We start from the raw sequence: 17,388 nt of genomic DNA on the forward strand, positions 1-17,388 counted from the left end.
ACTAAGCATGAAACTGTGTGATGAAATGGTCAAATATTGCGCCGTGCGTGGGGTTCAAACTATTACGGCTTGGTCTGCTCCATAATGATTTAATTAGCCTATGTAGCACATGGAGATGTGCGAAGTTTACGCCTCAGCCGAAAATGTCGCCACTTGCACCAGCGAATAGCTAGCTTTTCGGGTGGCGTCGACTGGTAAGACGCTTCAGGAGGGCGGTCACGTGTGCTAGCAAGGCAGAGATCCCGAGTTTGTGTCAGGTACGGGCCGAATCGGGAGGAAGAGGTACTCACAAAGCAAGCAGTGTGACGTCCTTTACACCTACGTCTTCAAAAAAAAATTGAACTGAACTGTTACTAATAATCCTCAGCAACAACCACACGGCCATGACAGCGTTTAGAGAGAAAGAAAATGAAGGTAAACTAAACAATATAATTAAATGGAAAGATAATTTAGGCAATACCAACTGTAGGAACTAACAGTAAATTGGCAGTTGAATATGTGTGGTTATTAGGTCTACTGACAGTCGATATTGATAGTGGCTAATAAACGTCCTCTCATTGTCAACTGCGTTTATTTTCAGCAAACTTAACATGTGTAAATATTTGTATGAACATAACAAGATTCAACAACTGAGACATAAGCTGAACAAGTTACACAGACATGTGACTAACAGAAATTGAATAATGTGTCCCTGAATAAAGGAGGTGGGGGTCAAAATCAAAAGTAACCACCAGCTGCATTAAGTACTGCAGTGCATCTTCTCCTCATGGACTGCACCAGATTTGCCAGTACTTCCTGTGAGATGTTACCCCACTCTTCCACCAAGGCACCTGCAAATTCCCAGACATTTCTGGGGGGGATAGCCCTAACCCTCACCCTCCGATCCAACAGGTCCCAGACATGCTCAATGGGATGGAGATCCGGGCTCTTCGCTGGCCATGGCAGAACACTGACATTCCTGTCTTACAGGAAATCACGCACAGAACGAGCAGTATGGCTGGTGGCATTGTCATGCTGTAGGGTCATGTCAGGATGAGCCTGGAGGAAGGGTACCACATCAGGGAGGAGGATGTCTTCCCTGTAACGCACAGCGTTGAGATTGCCTGCAATGACAACAAGCTCAGCTCGGTGATGCTGTGACACATCGCCCCAGACCATGACGGACCCTCCACCTCCAAATCAATCCCGCTCCAGAGTACAGGCCTCGGTGTAACGCTCATTCCTTTGACGATAAAAGCGAATCCAACCATCACCCCTGGTGAGACAAAACCGCAACTCGTCAGTGAAGTGTACTTTTTGCCAGTCCTGTCTGGTCCAGCGACGTTGTTGCCGGTGATGTCTGGTTAGGACCTGCCTTACAAGCCCTCAGTCCAGCCTCTCTCAGCCTATTGCGGACAGTCTGAGCACTGATGGAGGGATTGTGCATTCCTGGTGTAATTCGGGCAGTTGTTGTTGCCATCCTGTACTTGTCCCGCAGGTGTGATGTTCGGATGCACTGATCCTGTGCAGGTGTTGTTACACGTGGTCTGCCACTGCGAGGACAATCAGCTGTCCGTCCTGTCTCCCTGTAGCGCTGTCTTAGGCGTCTCACAGTACGGACATTGCAATTTATTGCCCTGGCCACATCTGCAGTCCTCATGCCTCCTTGCAGCATGCCTAAGGCACGTTCACGCAGATGAGCAGGGACCCTGGGCATCTTTCTTTTGGTGCTTTCAAAGTCAGTAGAAAGGCCTCTTTAGTGTTCTAAGTTTTAATAACTGTGACCTTAATTGCCTACCATCTGTAAGCTGTTAGTGTCTTAACGACCGTTCCACAGTTGCATGTTCATTAATTGTTCATGGTTCATTGAACAAGCACGGGAACAGTGTTTAAACCCTTTACAATGGAGATATGTGAAGTTATTTGGATTTTTACAAATTATCTTTGAAAGACAGGGTCCTGAAAAAAGGTGTTTATTTAACATGATAAAAATAGGAAACTGAGTAAGTTGGGGTAACCTATAATTAAGACATTCGAGAGTGCCCATTCTTGCAAGTTAAAAGGACTTACAATTTTAATTCGGCATAATGGCACAGCATTTCATAAACTTTACTGTGGGAAAGTTGATATGTTGATATGCTTCAGTTTACTGCCATATGCCTAGTTTCACATTTGTCTCCAGTGATAAGGTAAAATAGATATAAACAAGTGTCATGTATTTACAATTCCCTAATCCAAACAGATTACTCATTTACCTCTTATCATGTTGTAAATTACAGTGCATCCACATACATGCTTAAGTTCAAGTTCAGAATACGTGTAGAGAGAAAAGTGCATTAAAAAAGAAATGACATTCTAACTACGAGTGCTTAACTCGGGTCAGAATTCCCCCATTAGTGTTTTGTCTTGTATTTTACATGGAGGGATAGTGACAGTACTCATAATGCAGTGCTTTTTCCATTCAAACCAGAAAATGAGTGGGAGGAGGGCTACCCCCTTGAAAATCTATCCTTTCTCAAAGTCCTGTCTTCTCTAAACCAGAGGGAGGTCCTTATCCCTGTCATGCCAGGCTTGTTTGACAGCCTATAAGTGTGCTGGGGGCAAATAGCATTACACAATACACTACACAAATAGATGACGTGAATACCATTTAAACTGAATGAACCAAATTGACTTTCAGGAAGTCCTCTCTGGAAAATGTTCCTTTAAGATCCAGTTATGAGGTTATGAATTGTGCTGGAAGTGACAAGCAAATGTGCTTAAAATGCTCACAGGCCTGCTGATGGATGCAGAATGGATGCAGAGCAGGAAAATCTCAACGCTGCACATCTGGTTCAGCTTTGTTCCACACAAGCAGTTGTCTGTTGACACGGGTGTTGCCGGATACACATACTGTATGGGCCTATACATTTGCAACACTTTTCTGGGCAGGGGCCAGCCCACAACGTAATCACTGGTTAAAGAGAAACACCAGAAATCAGGCAACCTCTCTAAAAAATTGACCAGCAATGGTTGGTAGCAGACAGAGGGGCAGGCTGCACTTAACCCCAACTCCTTATAGGCTAGTTTACAGGAGGGAGCAGCACCCCAACTCCTTATAGGCTAGTTTACAGGAAGGAGCAGCACCCCAACTCCTTATAGGCTAGTTTACAGGAGGGAGCAGCACCCCAACTCCTTATAGGCTAGTTTACAGGAAGGAGCAGCACCCCAACTCCTTATAGGCTAGTTTACAGGAGGGAGCAGCACCCCAACTCCTTATAGGATAGTTTACAGGAGGGAGCAGTACCCCAACTCCTTATAGGCTAGTTTACAGGAGGGAGCAGCACCCCAACTCCTTATAGGATAGTTTACAGGAGGGAGCAGCACCCCAACTCCTTATAGGATAGTTTACAGGAGGGAGCAGCACCCCAACTCCTTATAGGCTAGTTTACAGGAGGGAGCAGCACCCCAACTCCTTATAGGCTAGTTTACAGGAGGGAGCAGCACCCCAACTCCTTATAGGATAGTTTACAGGAGGGAGCAGCACCCCAACTCCTTATAGGCTAGTTTACAGGAGGGAGCAGCACCCCAACTCCTTATAGGCTAGTTTACAGGAGGGAGCAGCACCCCAACTCCTTATAGGCTAGTTTACAGGAGGGAGCAGCACCGCAACTCCTTATAGGATAGTTTACAGGAGGGAGCAGCACCCCAACTCCTTATAGGCTAGTTTACAGGAGGGAGCAGCACCCCAACTCCTTATAGGCTAGTTTACAGGAGGGAGCAGCACCCCAACTCCTTATAGGCTAGTTTATAGGAGTGTTCTCCTAATCAGCCTTTCAGACACATAGAAACTAAGTTGAACCATAGCAACCACAACACTCACTGAAGACCGGCAAGTTGCCATGACAAATAGTTTGCCATAACACCGTTTGACTGTTTGTTGGGCCAATAAAGATTGACAGACTTTGAACCCAATCAAAGCAGTGTCATAAGTCAACCTGTTTAAGCAGTGTTGTTAGATCAACAGTTCTGATGACGTGAGATATAAAAACAGACACTAGATCTGATTTACCACGTCTACGTGCTTTAGGTTCAACTGCCCTTTGAGATGGAGGTTCATTTGTGGGTCAAACTGGTGATGGAAATTGTAAGGTAACGTCACCTCCATCAACATTCTCTGTAAATCACACTTCCCCTCTCAAACTGAGATGTGGGGTCAAACCAAAAGAGCAGATATGCAACACACAATATGAGTGAAGCCTTTGACTTCTGGAGGGTTGTCTAGTGCAGGGTTTCCTACATTTTTCACTCAGGTCCCCCTTCCAATATTGGGGAAAATATCGCGCCCCCATTGCTCGTGCGCGCCACGTCTTTTTCTATGGGCACAAGCACTGTTCATGACACAAAGTGTTCACACCCCTCTTGTTGGCGGAGATTTCTTGCAATTCTATACATTTTGCTATGTCTAATGCTAATGTGTATTCATGTGATATTTGAGTGACTCAAACATTACAACAAAATCTATGGGTTAAAAAACCTAGCGAAAAAATGCTAGCTGACATGGGCTCGTAGATCTGGACATTTCTGACAAGTTATAAATAGCTCTCTAAGGTATGCAATGACTGACATGACAAGAAGAACTGATGATGCACTACCCAATTTAGAAATTGGACCTTGTGCATTCTACTATCACAACTTTCAAGAGTAAGTTGAAAGCCGGACTGAGTTCCTAAAAACATATATAAAATAATAATAATAATTACAGTTTGGGAACCACTGGTCTAGTGGGACAGATATACTGTATGCGGAGGCGGCTTTAGCGTGAGCTAAGGGCCTCTCCTCCCTGTCCATATCTATGGAGTCTGGCTCAGGGTTAGTGGGGTGGGGTTAGCCTCCTCTCTCTCCCCCTCTCCTCCCTGTGCATATCTGTGGAGTCAAACTCAGGGTTAGCCTCCTCTCTCTCCCTCTCTCCATATCCATAACTGTGGAGTCAGACTCAGGGTTAGCAGGGTAGAGTTAGTCTCCTCTCTCTCCCTCTACTGCCCTCAGTCTCAGTCTGGCTCCCAGCTGGAGATCTCTCTAAGTACCAGCAGATGTCTGGCCCTGAGATCAAGACCAGGGAAGACATAAGAAGAGGCCTCTCAGATGTGGGAGAGAGAGGCAAACCTCACGGACACCCCCCTGACACACACACACACACACACACACACACACACACACATACACACACACACACACACACACACACACACACACACACACACACGCGCGCGCGCGCGCGAACGTGCACACACATACACTCTCTGAAAGACATCCAGAAACGCACATGTGCAGCCACACACAGACACACACAGACACACACACAATGGATCCACTCTCTGGCTGGGCTCAGATAAAGAAGAAAAGATAAGTAACATCCAAAAACTGAGGTCGGATCTTATTATGACATCTGCTTGTCATAACATGACAGTCCTACAGCGGGACGAGGCTGGGGGAGGGAAGAGAGAGTGAATTGGTGTGTGTGTGTGTGTGTGTGTGTGTGTGTGTGTGTGTGTGTGTGTGTGTGTGTGTGTGTGTGTGTGTGTGTGTGTGTGTGTGTGTGTGTGTGTGTGTGTGTGTGTGTGTGTGTGTGGACAGAGACCCACCTTCATTAATAGAGATGATGTGGGGGTGTTTTAGGGATGACATGATCTCTATCTCCCTGCGGATGTGAACCATATCCTGATCATCCTTGATCTTCTCCTTCCGGATGGACTTGATAGCCACCTGAGGACAGAGAGGACAGACACGTGTTCTGGTCAGTTAAAGTGGACTAACAATCACATGGATACAAGTATGACAAAATGACTAGTGGGGTAGGTCAATCAAAATCAGCAATACCTCCAAACTGATTGTGATGATGAACCAACTCAGGTGAGTCAACACACCCACACAGCAAATCACAGACAACTAATCACAGTGATCGCACATCAGCAAACACATTTGGACAGCCAGGGAATGAAGAACACTCTGTTGACCATTGCAAAATGTCTTACATAACATAATCTAAATGAATACTCTCTGAACCTCCTCAACCACATAACCCTCCTCCCCAGAGCCCTATAGTGACCTGCCCACTGTGACCTCTGACCTCTACTCTCCCATTTATCCAGTCCACACAGACAGGAGTGGGTCAATTGACTGAGAGACACCGAGACTCAGTCATCACAGTCATCACAGGCTCTTGCTGTGTAATTTACTGTCTCTTTAGAGGAGAAAATGAAGGTGCTCTCTGAGGAAAAACAACTTGGCACGTGGTGCAGTAATGGAGGACTCCTTTGTACTGTGTTCACCCTGGTATTAACAGACAGCTTGGTCTCTCAAGTCTGTGGTGTGTGTGTGTGTGTGTGTGTGTGTGTGTGTGTGTGTGTGTGTGTGTGTGTGTGTGTGTGTGTGTGTGTGTGTGTGTGTGTGTGTGTGTGTGTGTGTGTGTGTGTGTGTGTGTGTGTGTGTGTGTGTGTGTGTGTGTGTGTGTGTGTGGGGGGAGGGGCGGGGGCAACTCCCCCAAACCTGACCCCAGTCTTATGGATATATCAGGTAGCACATCAAGAAGACTAGGGGGTTTCTGTGCTGTGGGTTTCCATGGCAACTGCAACTCCTGGCAGTGTATGTGTGTGTCCCAGCAGGGGAAGTGGATTGATGAGCGAGCTAAACTAGTCCATGAAGACACTACGAGTGACTGGCAAACAGATGGTGTTGATTTATACCATACCGCTCACAAACACTTACACACATCGTACAGTGTGTAGGCCTACATCTACATCAGAGAGCTAATAATATTAATATCATCATATAATATAAACTCCACTAGGGCTGACCCCATTTTGTCCACTGGTCAAATTTAGTGGACTAATCCATTGTGGAGGCCACGGGGATGACACAACAGTATCACCAATAGTACATCTACCGGTAATTACCATCATTTCTAATCTACATTGTTTGTTTACCGTAATTTGTGTTAATGCATTCAATCTATTATTATTACAGTCTTACCGTTGTCATTGTCGAAGTGGACATCTTGTTTGCAGAGCGCACAACCCAGGCTACACTTGTGAGAAAAAAAGTGATGGTTTATTTCATTCCAATTACGAATTGTTCAGTAAGGATGTGCAACTGATTACGCCTAGAAGTAGGCCTAGGCTACCTGGCCTGCGCGCAAATGTAGGCTTATAAATTGTGCCCATTTGGGGATCTGATAGTATTTTTGATTGTCCTAACTCAACACCACTAATGAGCGGTGGAACTTCTCAAAGTAATTTCTTCTTCACCTCAAACAGCAAGTAAACAAAGTCTGTTTTTACATCATTTCAGAATGACAATAGTTCCTCAATGTAGCCTATTTGAAAAATCTTTCCAGCTCTCTCCCTTTCGATAACCACTCAGCATGAAAGGGGGAAAAAATGTCATGCTCTGATCTGGTGGAAACGACATAAAATAGGTCTACCTGATTACTTCGTATGTCTGTCCGGAGCTCACTGGCACAGGAAAATTTGAGGGCTCAGAATACTTTATACAATGTTGCAAGTTTGTTAGAGAAAGTTTCACTCTGGACCAAGTTGATAGTTCATACTTTTGTTTCAAGTTCCTTGCAGACAAGCCATGTGTAGCCAATGTGATATTTTCTAACTGCAGGCTGCAATGTTTCTATTTGATGGCTTTATGTAGGCTATTTTTACATTGTTGGCAATGGCAATAGAAGTTACTTTTAGATTTGTATAATTTTCATTTAGGTTTAGATAAATTGGAACTCCAAATGGAAAAGGTTGCCGACCACTGGTGTAGCCTATTACCGACAACTTCGGGAGCGTAATGGCAGAATCTGCAAAGGCCAGCAGCAGCAGGAGGAAGAGGTTCGAGAACAAGTTTCTTTCTTCTGGTTAGGCTCTCTTGAGTCATTTGTGTCTTAATTATTTAATCACACTGTGCTCAAAGCATCAGACAAGCTCAGTAGCCTACATATAGTTGATTTTATTAAAACACATAAGGTGTGTCTATATATGGAAAAGTACATGTTTTAAAATTTCAACCAGTGGATTGGTCGAAAGAACATACCACTCTTGGTCGACCAATATTTGTTTTAGTCGCAGACAGCCCTAGAATTCACTAATACGAAACATTCAGGTTTGAGCCCCATGGATTATTCTTACTACTGTATACTTGTACTGTATATTAATTTAGACTGCCTCTGTTAGCTAGGGAGGACAAAAACTTTCCTTACTAAGAGAAAGGTCCATTACAGGGCCAGGCACGAGTAGAAACCACATACAGTCACTGTTCCAAGCTAATTACTGTGTACCTTAATAAAAATAACCCAGGTCAGAAAACTCCTCATCCAGAGCATGACTTGATTACATAGAATAAAAAATATATATACGTATTAACAAGTAAAGGCCCTGTTTTGTTTTCACATGCTGAGTGGTAGTCTTTAGTCTGTTAATTATTCACTGGTCTTTATTTTAAGTGTTGTACCTCCATTGTTTTGTGTTTTCCATTACCTCATGGGGTCATCAACAGCAATAGTACTGTATTCATGTCATGCCAAATCCTAAACTAGTAGGACTGTAAGCCCACAGTCTGTCTCCATGTGAAGCAGCACACTGTCTGCACTGCAGGTCACTTTTTTCACATTTGCGTTTTTTTATTTAAAAGTAAGAGGGTGTGGTTTAAGTTCCTATAAAAATGCAGTACAGGAGACGGTAGTCTACCTGGAGACGGTACGGTATCAATTCACAAAGGTCTGACATGACCCTAAAGCACGTGTCAAACTCATTCCACGACGTGCTGAGTGTCTGCGGGTTTTCGCTCCACCCTTGTACTTGATTGATGTATTAAGGTCACTGATCAGTAAGGAACTCCCCTCACCTGGTTGTCTAGGTCATAATTGGAAGGAAAGAACTAAAACCCGCAAACACTCGGCCCTCCATGGAATGAGTTGGACACACCTGCCCTAAAGTCATGGGTACAGTGGTGTGTGTGTGGGGTTTAATTTCTACAGAGATATGTGGACGGGTTGAACTTTCTCATGGCAGATAGTACAGTAGAGTACAGTATCAACAGGCCCTGCTCTTTGACCCTCAAATTAGACTGTTTGTAAACTCATTAGCTTAGAGAGACAGCATCCCAACAATACAGAGAGCAGACAAAGAGATCCACCCCTCCATCCGCCTAGGCTCATCTTTTATTCCCCTGGGATCCTGTATTGTAGTGGGTCACTAAACATGCAGGCCTGTAGATTAGAGCTGGGCGATATGGACAAAATCCATATAGTGGTAAATTGCCTGAATTGATACGATAATGATAAATAAAAACTAGCTCATTTTCCCCCAACATCGGACACCCCCTAACTTCCTAATTAAATCACCTCGAGTTCAACATTTAAATGGCCTAGAAAATAACGGTACATTTTGCTAGCTGACCACCAATTTTCATTGCAGTTTATGTAAATTAAGTTAGGTTTTGATTGTTTCCAAAAAGTAATATATATACACATTGTGGGACATGCTGTATATTGTAAAATTTGACTGCCGACAGACCACACATCATTTAATATCCAACTTTTGACCTAAATTATTCCTATTAATTTATATGTTAGTATTAAACTATTATATACTTTCTCAAAACATCCTATTAATCTGTAAAACAAATAATGAGACATTATTTGGTTACAACACTGAAGAAGATGTTGGTGGAAAACCATTTATAAGAGTCTACAGGAGGGCGCACCGGGCTACGCAATGAAAAGTTGATAGGCAAGTCATTTTTTTTTACAGGAAGGCTAGCCAACTAGTCAACTATCTAGTAAACACTTTGGATACGAGGTTGGTGTCTCTTTTTTGAACAAAATAACTGTAATTGAACAAAATAGTAAGGTGGCAAATAACTGGGGACCGTATGCCGATAATACAGGACGTATTTTTTTGCTAAACCGCTTATCAAAAAGCTGATAGTAGTAGTATTTCCACTGAAATGTCAAACATGCTAATTGCTAATCCATTAGCTAACATTTTTACGACATTAATAATCACAAAACATTGATTAAATGCTGATCACAAGATAACACTGTTGAAGGTAATATGTTTCTTAAATGCTGTTGAAAATGCCGATAATTTGGGGTGCTACGCTATAATTTTATAACATGAATGTGCACCACAGTCTATTTTGTATTATCCTTTAAACTATTTCTCTAGTATAGGCTACTTATCGTAATGAACGATATCAGCAAAATGCCTGCGATAAGTGATCAGCATGGTTGGTGTCGATCATTTTCGGTTTATTGTCCCAGCTCTACTGTGAATCATCCATTTGCCAGCTGGCTGTCACAGTATAGTGCAGCCCTGCGCTTGTCTTTAAGTGGTGGGCTATTACTGTCAGTCAAACAGATCGCTGCCCTGCCGGCCTGGCTCAGCCAGCCTCTGCCAGGTACACTCCTCCTGCTAGGCTGTGTGCTGCAGTGTGTTTGATGTGAGAGGCCACGCTCCGCTCCACTAGAGCCTGACAGCGGCCGGTGTTTTCTCAGCCCATTAAAATAGATGAGGTATACATCACAAGTTCCCGCTTTCTCTCTGAAGATCATGTTCATGTGTGTGGATGGAGAGAGAGATAGTGTGTGTGTATTAGGGGAGTTGACAATAGCAGGGAGGACCCTATGACTGATTACGAGAGCAGAGCCATCTCTCAGTGTAGTATGTTTACCACAGAGCCAGAGAGAAGAAGAAAGAATGCTGATAACTGCACGACTACCGCCAATAACAGTGAATCTATGTATTTTTCTCCTCCCAGTTAATCCTCACTGAATCCACTGTTTGGGGTGAGGTAATCTAGTGCTTTAAACTCATATTAATGTGACTTTGTAACCCCTTAAGTGAAGCCCACCCCTACCATTATGGCGGAGTTCTCTTTAAACTGCTCTCCCTTCCCTCCATCCTTCCCCTACTCCCTCCTCCTTTCTCCCTACCTCTCCCTACCTCACCCACCAAACCCTCCCTCTTCCCCTTTCTCCCTCCCTCCTTCCTCCCCTCCCTCTGCTTTGGACCCCCACAGGATATTAACTTTCCATCCCTGTCTCATTTCCTGCTGGGGATGGCCTTTCATGTGTCACTGCTCCCTCTGGGCCCTGCTGTCACCACAACCTTTTCAGGAACACACACCCACACACAGTACAAACGTGCGCACACCCATACATGCAAGCACACACACACACACACACACACACACACACACACACACACACACACACACACACACACACACACACACACACACACACACACACACACACACACACACACACACACACACACACACACACACACACACACACACACACACACACACACACACACACACACCCTCCGTATTGGCAACATCTACAGCATTACAAATGCACATGAGCATGTGCAAGAGTCAGAATTGCATACACATTTACATTTGCACATCCAAGCTCATGCCCACATACAGTAGTCCAATCAGACCAGACATACAGTAGTCCAATCAGACCAGATATACAGTTGTCCAATCAGACCAGATATACAGTTGTCCAATCAGACCAGATATACAGTTTTCCAATCAGAAAATACATACAGTTGTCCAATCAGACCAGATATACAGTTGTCCAATCAGACCAGATATACAGTTGTCCAATCAGAAAAGACATACAGTAGTCCAATCAGACCAGATATACAGTTGTCCAATCAGACCAGATATACAGTAGTCCAATCAGAAAAGACATACAGTAGTCCAATCAGACCAGATATACAGTAGTCCAATCAGAAAAGACATACAGTAGTCCAATCAGCCCAGATATACAGTAGTCCAATCAGACCAGACATACAGTATGAGAACAGACAGACTGACTTTCCATCCAAACCAAGCAGCCAACACACACAAGAGAAGGGTTTGCAGATCCTATGTCTACAGGCTCAGTCACTTTCACTAACACATATGTTCATGCACCCACACATCTAATCAATGTCTCTTTAATGACAGTCCCTTCCAAGCTTCTCACACACACACACACGCGCACACGCAAGCACACACACCAACAACGACGAGACGGCCTACAGGGAGGAGGTGAGGGCCCTCGGAGTGTGGTGTCAGGAAAATAACCTCATACTCAACGTCAACAAAACAAAGGAGATGATTGTGGACTTCAGGAAACAGCAGAGGGAGCACCCCCCTATCCACATCGACGGGTCAGTAGTGGAGAAGGTGGAAAGTTTTAAGTTCCTCGGTGTACACATCACGGACAAACTGAACTGGTCCACCCACACAGACAGCGTTGTGAAGAAGGCGCAGCAGCGCCTCTTCAACCTCAGGAGGCTGAAGAAATTCGGCTTGTCACCAAAAGCACTCACAAACTTCTACAGATGCACAATCGAGAGCATCCTGTCGGGCTGTATCACCGCCTGGTACGGCAACTGCTCCGCCCACAACCGTAAGGCTCTCCAGAGGGTAGTGAGGTCTGCAGAACGCATCACCAGGGGCAAACTACCTGCCCTCCAGGACACCTACACCACCCGATGTCACAGGAAGGCCATAAAGATCATCAAGGACAACAACCACCCAAGCCACTGCCTGTTCACCCCGCTATCATCCAGAAGGCGAGGTCAGTACAGGTGCATCAAAGCAGGGACCGAGAGACTGAAAAACAGCTTCTATCTCAAGGCCATCAGACTGTTAAACAGCCACCACTAACATTTAGCGGCCGCTGCCAACATACTGACTCAACTCCAGCCACTTTAAAAATGGGAATTGATGGAAATTATGTAAAAATGTACCACTAGCCACTTTAAGCAATGCCACTTAATACAATGTTTACATACCCTACATTACCCATCTCATATGTATATATACTGTACTCTATATCATCTACTGCATCTTGCCATCTTTATGCAATACATGTACCACTAGCCACTTTAAACTATGCCACTTTATGTTTACATACCCTACAGTACTCATCTCATATGTATATACCGTACTCTATACCATCTACTGCATCTGCCATGCCGTTCTGTACCACCACTCATCCATATATCTTTATGTACATATTCTTTATCCCTTACACTTGTGTGTGTGTGTAAGGTAGTAGTGTGGAATTGTTAGGTTAGATTACTGTTGGTTATTACTGCATTGTCGGAACTAGAAGCACAAGCATTTCGCTACACTCGCATTAACATCTGCTAACCATGTGTATGTGACTAATAAAATTTGATTTGATTTGATTTGATTTGACACACACACACACTCTTCTCAATCTCTTTCCCCTTCTGCTCTTCTCATTTAGTCTAGCTTTTAAAGAAGCCGGCACGCCAACCAGGGAAAGTAGAACAGGCAGAGCCAGAGCAGAGGGATTGCATAACGGTCTGTCACCCTGTTTTAATCTCTATCATATGGACACCAGAGGCTCTTTAGGCCAGGGACCATGTACAGCGCTCTCTAAACACCAGGCCAGACACACACACTCTGGGGCCACAGTCTGTCTGTACACTCTCTCTCTCTCTCTCTCTCTCTCTCTGTCTCTGTCTGGGTGATGCTTAACCGAATGTACTCAAGTGTTGATTTACAAAGGGCCCATGGCCACTTGTACTGCTAATAATGTTGTGACACATTCAATGGAAATGGTTCAGGTTGATTTATTATTAGCTCAACACTGTTCCAGGATCAGCTCTGCTGCCTGGCATTTGAAATGGAACCATTTAGGGCTGGAGAACTAAGCTAGGCCAGGCTCACTGATAGAGGAGGAATGCATGGGGATCAGGGAATACCATCACTCCATACATTTCTAGAATGATGTCAGGGCATGTGGAGATGGCAATGACATACAAAGTGGTATTGCAGAGGTTATTAAGGGATATAACATAATAGCCTAAAAATGTCACAAGATGTGATTAGGCTACTTAAACAGACCCAAACACACCCTTAATTTTCAAAACACCCAAGCACCCTGTGTGTTTAATGAGTGGAGAAATGTGTTATAAAGCACTGGCTGCCATAAAGCACCAGTCACCAGGCAGGCAGGCTGGAGGAGCTATTTGAGCTATGGGTTTATGGTGCCCCCACCAAGCATGCATGTGTGTGTCAGGAGCGTTGGACATGCTGACCCTACTGAGTTTTCCTGCTGGCATTCTGAATCTGAACACACATATGGAAAGTTCATCTCGTTCTGCCAATGGGGAACATGGGTCAAATTCTGCAGCAGGAGGAAAAATCTGGTCTCCAAGTATGGTGCATGAGGGCAGATGGCGAGCATTCAATGACAAAAAAAGTCATAGAGAAACATGAAGAACATATTGATCAAAACAGCACCAAGACACAAACAAAAACCAAACAGTTAAGGGACATTGGTCAAAATGACAGGTCATTCAGGATGCTATTATTTTAACATGCAGTTAAATAAAAAAAAACAGAGTTGTTGTTCTAGGCCAGTTCTCGTTTGAGTTTGCCAAACTAGGAACCTCTTCACCTTAAAGCAATACCTTGCACAATTCCAGCCCATTCAATGTGAGTAGGGGGAAGTATCTTGGAGGACTGTTGGCCGGTTTCAATCGTGCATATGGTTGGGTTCATTTAAGCTGCATCAATAAATCAGTAGCTAGTTGAACATCTGCACTTAAGCATCCGTTCGCGAGGCACTGCTGGGGACAGCGCGCGTGCTGCAGAGATTCCCAGGGCCTCTAGGGCCCTATGAGCACGGGGGAATTCCCAGAGAGGGAAAAAGACTCACACGCCTAGAGCGCAACAAAGTAGCTATTTGGGTATTTAGGGCCTCTTTGTTGTAGCTATGTTTTCTATGACTCCGGATTGGGCCTCAACAGTAGCCTGCAGTCTGTAGGCCTAAATGATATGAGCCGCATTCTAATAACCTTTACAGAGGTTATGTACAGGGTGCTTCAAACCCCTATGCGGAAAGAGCGTTTTTAACCCCTACCCCTATCCATAAAGAGAGTTGTAAAGTGGCTCACCTCTCTCCCTGAGTGCCGTTCAATTGCCTTCTTTACTTTGCCATAGGTCCCTCTTCCTAAAGTCTCGAGCAATTCGTAGCGATGTTTCAGGTTATGCTTGTGGTGGTGTTTCTTGAAGCCTGAATTTCTCCTGCTGCCATCGCCAGCTGCCGGTGTCTCTGCCATTGAATGACCGACAGGTATCGGTGGAGGGGACAGGTCACCGCCAGATGGTTTACCCGATGAGGTGAGGGTTTGTTTGGACTCAGGACGGGTCAGCCCTCGGTGGGCCGAGAGAAAAGCTGTATCCATCTTCTCTAGGGAAGTATTAAAACTAACTTCCCACAGTTAAAGATCTTAAACTAAGCTATTTGTTACAAATATTGATATTATAGTAATACTTTATTATAGGCCTAATAATAGTCGTAATAAATACAATAAATTACAAGGAACAATGCGTAAATATTATATTAATAAACATATACATTATTCCGATTGTCTAATGATCACTGCCTTTGTTCATTTTTTTCTGATCAAAGAATTCTCTCCACATCTATTCATCCATTTGTCGCCTTATAAGAGTGAGTCATTATTATATGATTAAATAAAAAATCTAAATATTACAAAGGAAACATCATCTATCTTGACGCGTCTGATACATAATGCAATGCATATTATGTATGTCTAACTATAAAGGTATATTCTAGGGCAACAGTCCTCTGAATATGTATTCAGAATTCGACAGACCAATGCATGTCAGAAGCTGAATCCACTTTCGATTGATGTCTCTTCGGGTATAGACAATGGTGCTCAAAATTGAGCAATCCAAAAAGAAAACATATTTAGGTTAATTAAAACATCGGGCTATTCTATTCTCGTTATCCGTATAGTAACTGGCATTGTCTATCTCGCAGTCTTTCGTTTATTCTGGGTCGTTCACATAATCTACCGTGAAAGTGCTGCCAACATCGTCAACTCTAAACTAACAGGCGAAACCTTCAGCGTCATTGCCTCCCGAGAAAGCAGCGACGAAACCGGCGTTCTGGATGAAGATCACCCTCATTTTGTCCTCAGGTGCAACGTCATTCATCTGCTGAACTCTGTGTATGGCGCGAGTGCTCCATGCCCAAGTCGACTTTAGAGATGCGCTATGATCAGATATGTCAAGCTCAGACGTTTTGAATATTGCCATGGTCGTTTTGCTCTCCTTAATCGTGTGCCCTTCGTATCTCTTTCTCTTTATTCTCTAACGTGAGGGGCTGTGAATAAGGAATGTGAGATGATCGAGTCCGGAGGCGGAGTTACAGTCCTCCTCCCCTCTGTCACTCTCTTTGTGCTCCCTACCTCTCCCCTCCGTTTGCGACTGCTGCTGACTGACTGACTGCGTTTCACCCTGAGGCTGTGGAAGCATAGCCCTCTCTCTGGCAAGCTACAGTCATTTTACTATAACCTAAACATGAGAGTTCAGTTTTCAAGGGAAACTCAGACAGAGTCAAAGTTTAATACATTCGTTTTAATTATTAATATTGCTGAAACATTAATGAAGCCTTATGAAATTAGTCCTGCAAGTGCAAACTCTGACTGGTTGATTTTTTTCATCAATAATATAACAACTGTGCCATGTACTGTGGGTCAGTCAGTCCAGAGTCAGCAGCTATACCACAAATCCGTAAGGAAAAACAAGAACAGGTAGTCCAATGCAATGTTATCACTAAATAAATGTTGCATAAGTGCATTCATCCTCTCTGATGACATTGATGGAAGACAGGCAGTGAGACACATTGAGAATCTGGCTCTGCAGAATTCAGAATTCAGAATCTGGCTCAGTGTTCCTGTCTGTCCCTGGGAACAACTTAGCATTATGTCATCATGCATAATGAATTAGATTTTTGTTACATCTGGTTCTTAGAATGGAATGCAACAGAATCTCAGAAGAGATGATCTAATTAATAGACCATTTTGCTGAAGGCTACGTTGGATAATACTACTGAGCACTGCATGCAAGAATATCTCTTGTTATTACATGGCCACTTAGTGGAGATACATTGTATTGTAAATTGTATTAAATCAAATCAATTAAGTAGCCGAGATCAAACGAAGGTGTGGCTTTTGCCTATTTAAATACAACTAACACATATTATATTTGTAATTTTTTTATTGACTATTATATTTCAAATGTATTAACTATTTCAAGATTTTCCTACTACCTTTATTTTTTACTGTAATGTCTCTTTGCCAATAATAGCCATGGAAGGCTACTCCTCTCCTCTGGGCCCTCATCCTCCAGCCAACTGCAGCATCAGATGGACCAGTGCCGATCTGCCCCGGGAACCTCACCACCAGTCCACTGGGAGTGTATTCAATGAAACATTGCAAGTTGCAGCTAGAAATGAAATCTACCTTAAATTCTACTTGACAGATGATCATAGTTCAACACAATACATACAGCCGA

General features: G+C 43.8%; 1 protein-coding gene across 1 annotated transcript in view; it reads right to left on the reverse strand.

Moving 5' to 3' along the window:
* The window catches only part of LOC139578296 (NUAK family SNF1-like kinase 1), a 38,224-nt gene extending 21,971 nt beyond the window's left edge, over positions 1 to 16,253 (reverse strand). The window contains exons 1-2 of the mRNA XM_071405703.1: positions 14,958 to 16,253; positions 5,604 to 5,724 (exon numbers count right to left, since the gene is read on the reverse strand). Of these exons, the coding sequence (XP_071261804.1) occupies positions 5,604 to 5,724; positions 14,958 to 15,248 (412 nt within the window). The 5' untranslated portion in view covers positions 15,249 to 16,253. The remainder of the gene's footprint in view (positions 1 to 5,603; positions 5,725 to 14,957) is intronic.
* Between the last annotated feature and the right edge of the window lie 1,135 nt (positions 16,254 to 17,388).

Source organism: Salvelinus alpinus, chromosome 6 (assembly GCF_045679555.1).
Source record: "Salvelinus alpinus chromosome 6, SLU_Salpinus.1, whole genome shotgun sequence".
In the NCBI taxonomy this organism is placed as follows: domain Eukaryota; kingdom Metazoa; phylum Chordata; class Actinopteri; order Salmoniformes; family Salmonidae; genus Salvelinus; species Salvelinus alpinus.